This window comes from Sinocyclocheilus grahami, unplaced genomic scaffold, assembly GCF_001515645.1.
Source record: "Sinocyclocheilus grahami isolate Dianchi unplaced genomic scaffold, SAMN03320097.WGS_v1.1 scaffold91.1, whole genome shotgun sequence".
NCBI lineage: Eukaryota > Metazoa > Chordata > Actinopteri > Cypriniformes > Cyprinidae > Sinocyclocheilus > Sinocyclocheilus grahami.
In genome coordinates, this window is record NW_015505270.1 from 3631299 (window position 1) to 3638953 (window position 7655).

The 7655-nt window shown below is 36.6% G+C and overlaps 1 protein-coding gene across 2 annotated transcripts in view; it reads left to right on the forward strand.

Moving 5' to 3' along the window:
• LOC107587254 (glucocorticoid receptor-like) overlaps nucleotides 1-7655 on the forward strand; it is a 79477-nt gene that overhangs the window by 57869 nt on the left and 13953 nt on the right. The window contains exons 4-5 of one of the 2 annotated variants that reach the window (XM_016274971.1): nucleotides 3418-3444; nucleotides 5547-5663. In XM_016274971.1, coding sequence (XP_016130457.1) covers nucleotides 3418-3444; nucleotides 5547-5663 — 144 coding nt within the window. The remainder of the gene's footprint in view (nucleotides 1-3417; nucleotides 3445-5546; nucleotides 5664-7655) is intronic. The other variant, XM_016274972.1, reaches the window with a different exon arrangement.

Genomic DNA, 7655 nt, shown 5'->3' on the forward strand with positions numbered 1-7655 from the left:
CCCCCCCCCAATAGAATCATAAACACCAGCAGTTACAGATTGTGACTTTAATCAGTATCCTTTGAATATTATTTTTTCTGATCTACTCCATCAGTCATGGTTTTCTGAAACCTTAGCAGACAGATGATCAGGTTTGCCTTAATTAGACACAGAAAAAAAGCACATTGTCAAAGTGTGGTTTCCTGCAGAGGTGTTACTTTGAGATGAGATATTTCCTTATGTTTGGAGCACAGAATATGTCTAGAAAAAGAGCACGCAGCAATAAAGCTCATGTGCTTGGCACCTTGACAAAATTCCCTCCTGTTTTAACACATGCTCCATCCGAATACTGAAACAGAGTCCACCTGCGTGATATTGCTACAATATCAACTCCACTGACATCCTCTACCATCCGTTCCCTATAGAGCTCGACAGCGGCATTCGAAAAGTAAAAATCCAATTCATTTTCACCTCAAGAATTAGATTATGCATAAAGCTTTCAGAACAGACTCCATGTGCTCAGAGGTTGAAGAGATGCTGTTTCTGTAGAAGCCGTGTACACGTGTCAGAGTGCAATTGCATTATAGGAAACCATGGGTAATAGCCAAAGTCCTAGAGAAGAACTTCCCATAATCCACAAATTAGAAAAGTATTTGATTCTAAATATTTTGCAATTGTCCAGTTAAAATTTAGTTTTTATTCATTATTCTAAGTTTAGCGTTTCATGGTGACTTGTCATTTGATTGTCATAATCAAAGCAGTGCTTTATGGGATGCATAGTTAATTGCTTCATAAAAGACAGTTAGGTAAACAGTCTTGTCTTTTCTTTTTTTTTTAATGATGTGATTAATTTGGTAGCTGTTGATTTTGATTCATGCCTTCAGTTTTTTTATCCGAAGATGAATGCATTAGAAGCAAGGCTGCAAAAAGTGTGCTGCTACACTCTATAGAGTGAATTTGTAAAAATATCCATACTAATTTAATAAAAATATACCTTTCTCTTGGTACAGATTGGTAATAGTTCAAATGTCCATTGACATTTCTGTTGAAAATGAACCCTCATGAATAAGGTATTCTTTAATTTAAGTTTCATTTAGCTATATGCTGATGATCAATAAGCAATTTGCATAATGTTTTCCATTAACAGAGGTAATTTGCATGTAGAAGTCTTAAAGGTACAGTAGCACAATGTTACAAATGACACCGTAAACTTACACATAATCAAAAGTTGCCTTGTCTATGTAAATCTTTTTAACCAACAAGAATGTTGGTTAATATTGACTAAAGTGGCAAATCACTTGGTTTATATTTCTGATGTCAGATATGATTTGTCAGATTGCACAGTATTTTAGCGTTTAATGTGTAAAGAATAATTGTGTGCCTGGTTAGGACACTGTTTAAAGGTCAGAGCGAGGGTGAAAACAGGACTTGTTTTTGTGGCAAGAAGCCTTGAATTTCAGGGAAAAGAAGAATATGTCTCCTTTATGCAAAAATAACAGATATGAATGGGTCCTGCATTGAGGATTTGGTTACTCTTTAGTTTGGGGACCAATACTCACTATTAACTAACTATTAACTAGGGCTGTGTATCACCAGCAAAGTCACGATACGATACGTATCATGATACAGAGGCCACGATACGATACATATCACGATACATGACTGCACTGAATTTCACCTCAGCAGAATTGAGAAAAACAGCTGTTTATTAAACACTGCATACTATAGAGCCATTTCTAACTATTGGCAGAGCAGGCATCTGACCTCTGTATTATGAAGGGCCTTCATAACTGTACCACAGTACAATATAGGTAATGGCATATGTTTCATGTTTACATTGGGCACTCCCCACCAGGTACAATATTCTGATTGTTTGCATCTTGTTTTTAAGCCCATAAATAATAATGTTCTCGTTCTGATACATTTAAATTGTAATGTACTCATTCTAATATATTTAAAAAATAATTTACATTGCTGGTAGGTTATCATTGCACAAATTTAACACACTCTCTACAATAATAAATTAAATTAGAAGAGTTCTAAACTAACACTCTGTCTTCACTGTATCTAACGCACACACGCTTAAAGGCTGATTTATACTCGACGCGTCCGCAAGTTTGCTTTGAGTGCGCGCGACGTCGTTTCGCGTGGCGGTGTGAAAAAAAACATTTTTTTGTAACTTTCCGCACAGCTCTGCTTCCGAAGATGCACGAGTTCAAAGTGACTCTAGCCGAACATGCACGTCTGTGCCAGCATTTGTGTGAAACAGAAGCGGTTAGATGCTAAGTGCAGTCACACACACAGATCACGCTGCGGCCACACTCAGACATTCAGGAACAAACTTTTTAGCGCTGCCCCGCAGTTTTATCAACTAAATAGCTTAATCGCTCAAGAGCTACATTTATCTTTTTCAACAAGGAGCTGGTAACATAATTGTTTTTAAAGGGATTAAAGCCACAGCTTTACTGTTAATAGAGAAACGCGGCAAACGGTGGTAATTCATACATACACCGCCTCTGTGTGTCTCTCTCTCCCTCTCTGTGTCGTAAATGAACAGTTGATGAATTACACTTTTCTGAGAATAGACTTGAAGTGGAGATCACTAAACTGCAAGCTAACCGCTGTTTTCAGTAAGCACGCGCGTTTATCCAGTGGAGAGAGATCACGTACACAGGGTTGCCAGGTTGACAAAGATAAGTAACACACTTAGCAGATATTTCCGTATAGCGCAAGTGTGAAGCTCTGTTTTGGGGATTGCGTCTCTTAATATCAGGCAACCCCGTTGTGTTCCTCTGCGACCAGATTAAACCTTGTTGTAGCCTATATATGCTCTATTCATTCTTTTTTAGAAACCTTGCACTTTTCTTCTCAGTTTTAAACGTTGTAAAGCTTTAAACAAATTAAGTGCGGTCCACTGCTGCACACGTGCCACAATATCGATACAGGGCCAGCTGTATCGATACTCGTATCGTCAAATCTCTGACGATATATCGTCGTATCGATATTTTGAACACAGCACTACTATTAACTATGACTTTTGCCTCAATAAACTCCTAATTGGCTGCTTATTAATAGTTAGTAAGGTATTTGTTAAGTTTTGGTATGGGGTGCATTATGGGATCTAAAATATGCTCATGCAGAATAATGCATTAATATGTGCTTTATAAGTACTAATAAAGAGCCAATATGCTTGTAATATGCATGCTAATAAGCAACTAGTTAATAGTAAGAATTGGTCACTAAATTAAAGTGTTACCAAGGATTTTTCATATTTTAAACTTCATTGTTGCAACTAAACTGAAATGAATAGCTTTTGCTTACCAACTTCACATTTTGTGTCAGCATGAACTGAGCTGTGTTTTCAGCACCTGAAACATTTATATCTGTTATTTTTGTTTTTCTTCCCTGATTTCTTCGGTTGCTCTGGCAATGGTGAAGGATGGAGGGCACGACAAAACGCAGATGGTAAATAAATTCACCTTCAATAATGCTTTTGCTGTCGCCCCACAATGCACCTGTGTTAAAATGCTTTTGTCTTTAGTAATAATTCATAGTATAGTAACACTGACTCAATGAAGCTCAATCATTATAGCAGGAAAATAAATCATCTACAGACACTGTCAGAAATTAACTGTTTTTATTAAGAGCCAATATTGCCAGCTAGACTTGATTTTCAAGGGCATTTACCTTTATCAGGATATATATATATATATATATATATATATATATATGTATATGTATGTGTATGTGTATGTGTATGTGTATGTGTATATGTGTATGTATGTGTATGTGTATGTGTATGTGTATGTGTATGTGTATGTGTATGTGTATGTGTGTGTGTGTGTGTGTGTGTGTGTATAGTGACCAAATAAAAACTTAAAAAAACAAGTTATGTTAATTATGTTAAACAATTTCATAAATTTATATAAATTCTCAGTATGAACAAGCTGAAGTTAATGCACAAGATATCATAACACCAATGAACACTGCTAAAATATATATGCTAAATAAATGGCACGTACATATAGTAGATTAAAGCAAGATACTAACCTTATGAGTGTTTTATGTTCTTTTTCAGAGCTTATGTTTTTTGTCAAAAAATCACCTTATAATAGCAATTGCAGCAGCACATGTAGGCTATTTTTGTCACTTGAGGTGTCATTTTTCACACAGTTAATTTCTGACCCTCTCCAAAAGCATGTTAACTGCACTAGTTATTAGTCACTAGTTTGCATTTTGATAATCATTATAATTGCACTTCGCTTGATTTCTCTTGCACCACGGCTAGTCGCTGTATTACTGCATTAGTATTGACCGGTTTTGCTGATGTGTCTGTTTCATGACTAATGGAAACACACTTGAGTCAGAGTGCCTCAAGCCTGCTAAACATGTTTGAGCGTGACATTATTGTTTTATTCGGACCTTTAATGAAAAGAAATGGCTTGGAGCAGTGGTCTGCGGGATGAAGATAAGGATACATTGGCTTTTGTGAATTTTTCCTTGACTTTGCTTCAGTACAGAAAAATTGATTTCGTTGAAAGGCAGACAGAAATGGATTTCAAAGCTCTGTTTGTAACAAAGTCAGGTTAATTGAGGTATAATCCAATTAAAGGACACCGCCAAAGCAGCATCAGACAGGAAGTAGTTGATTGGCATGCAGAGTATGAAGTCACACTTTTCTGAATCCAGAAGTCACTCCTAATATTTCAAGGTAGTGATAGCCAGAGCAACAGATTCATTTAACCATAAATCTAACAAATCTGAGTGAGGTTTATGGTTAAAAAATGAAAATAAAGCGCTCTATCCAGGCGTGATGTAAATGCTGTTGTCACAACCTGAATGCAGTTCCATGCTGTCAGTTTTTGGTTCCCTGAATGTTCTGGGAATATTTATTAAATAAAATGTAAAAATAGCAATTAGAGAAAATTCTGTATAGCTTTTTAGTAAAACCTCCTGGCAAAGTTTTGGCTGCAGAAAATTAGAACAGAGGCACAGAAACCACTTTTAGCGGCACTGAATACTGTATTCAACTATATTAGATGCTTTGATATGCTTCAAAATGAACAATTCTGCTAGTTGGGTCTCTACAGACTGTCGGATGGCATGCTTCCACACCAAATGGAGAAATCCTCAAAGCTCTTTGGCTGAGTGGTTGGCAGTAGACTGGTTGAGGTGGCGTTTGATTATTCATCTGTTTTGGCTTATGATTCTGTACTAATTCCAGACATTTCTGGCTTGGAAGAGCTTTTTTCGAAGCTTTTAGAAGTTTTTGATTCTCTCGAATAGGAATGAATAAAGATGTGATGGTTCTGCTGGCATGATATGTACAGCATGGAGCTGTAATGGGTTTTACGGGGATAGTTCAACCAAAACTATAATTATGAATCCAGTCAACTAACACAGTAGTATATGGATTCAGTGGTCACTTTACCGCTGTAAATACAACTCTGTCTGGGTTTTTTGGGGTGTGATGCTGTAAAAGAAAACATCAGAGGTGCTTATTGTAACTTTAAATCCTTTCAAATGTTTCACCATAAAGCTGTGAGTAATACCCATATTTCTTCCAGGGCAGCACAACTATCTCTGCGCTGGAAGGAATGATTGCATCATCGACAAGATAAGAAGGAAAAACTGCCCGGCATGCCGCTTTCGCAAGTGTCTTCAGGCCGGCATGAACTTGGAAGGTGAGGATGTTCTGATAGTTTGACGAGTGGTTTGTTTGAGTGATTTTTATGACCTTTATATGCCACTGCACAGGGGTGCAAACCAGTATGCAATTAGGAATGGCAGTCAAGAGGATTTTATAATTTATCAAACAACTGAGTTTTTTTAATGTGGATTACTGATTCAACAAATCACTTTGCTTTTTCCTTATGCTGTGTGCATTTTTTTCCAGTCCACGTCCTTAAAGGAACACTCAACTATTTTTGAAAATAGGCTCATTTTCCAACTCCCCTAGAGTTAAACAGTTGAGTTTTACCGTTTTCGAATCCATTCAGCCGATCTCCGGGTCTGGCGGTAGCACTTTTAGCTTAGCTTAGCATAGATCATTGAATCTGATTAGACCGTTAGCATCTCGCTCAAAAATGACCAAAGAGTTTCAATATTTTTCCTATTTAAAACTTGACGCTTACTATACTCTCATTCCGGCGTAATAATCAAGGAACTTTTCTGCCGTACCATGGGTGCAGCAGGCGCAATGATATTATGCAGCACCTGACTTGATTATTATGCCAGAATGAGAGTATAGTTCCTAGCCATATCGGCCTAGAAAAACACAACTTTTCATTTTCCGTCAGTCTTAGTACACGATGTAACTACAGAAGAGTCAAGTTTTAAATAGGAAAAATATTGAAACTCTGGTCATTTTTGAGCGAGATGCTAACGGTCTAATCAGATTCAATGATCTATGCTAAGCTACAGCTAAAAGTGCTACCACCAGACCCGGAGATCAGCTGAATGGATTCGAAAACGGTAAAACTCAACTGTTTAACTATTTTCAAAAATAGTTGAGTGTTCCTTTTAAGTAGGTGGTGGAAACATGGCGAGACCAAGAACTGTTTGTGCAGATTTTCCTTCATGCACAAAAGGTATAAAATGGCCAGAAGCTTTAAGAACATGCAGAAGTGCCTCTTTGACAGTGTGCTGATGTACTTCACAGTTATTGGACAGAACTCATCCATCTCTGTGCAAGGCTTTAAAATTGTGGCTGATTTATTTGCGTGAAAAAAAAAAAAAGACCTTGATGCAGTAGCTGCAAACTAAATCTGGGGTTCTGCCAGAGAGGCTTTTAGTTGCCATAGAAACATTTATGGCAGAAAAAAAAATTAGACAATGACATTGATGGTAAGCTCTCAGAACAGCTGAGTGATTTTACGCGAGAAAACCTTCGAGAGGCATTCACACATCAAAACACAGAGGCGTATGTAACCCTGGTCATTAATATTTATAGGTAGTAATTTGTTGTTTATATTGCTGTAATATGAATAGTAATATTAATAATAGAAAAGCAATGTAAAATGTATTTATTTTACTATGAATCAGAAACATATAAATGTGTGTGTGTGTGTGTGTATATATATATATACCAAATAAGTCAAACCAAAAATTATTCAGACACCAGATATAATTTTTTAAATATTTTTTTACTAGTGGGTGCAGGACACTATAGTTCATTTATGTAAGTGAGGATAGCAAAATAAAGTAAACTGAGACATACCCAAAAATTCTTTATACTGTGGACTACCAGTAAAATTGATACATATCTGGGAGCAAAAATTATTCAGACACTTTGACCTGACCATGTTTTGCTTAATTGTTATCTTACATTATCAAGATGAATTTGTTCAGACACAGTTTAACTCGGAGTTCTTGTCATATGTGACCCTGGACCACAAAACCAGTCAGGGTAAATTTTTGCTGAATAAATAAGCTTTACATTGATGTATGGTTTAGGGATGCTCCGATCCGCCTTTTTCGCCTCCGATACCGATTCCAATACCTAGGGTTCGGTATTGGCCGATACAGATACCGATCCGATACCAGTGAAGTTTTTTTCCCTCATTTAAATAAATGTAGAATTTATATATCTCTGTGTGTGGAACTGATAATCATTCTTTCACAATCTACTAGATACAGACTACTTCATTATAAAGAAAAATAAAATAAACAAATAT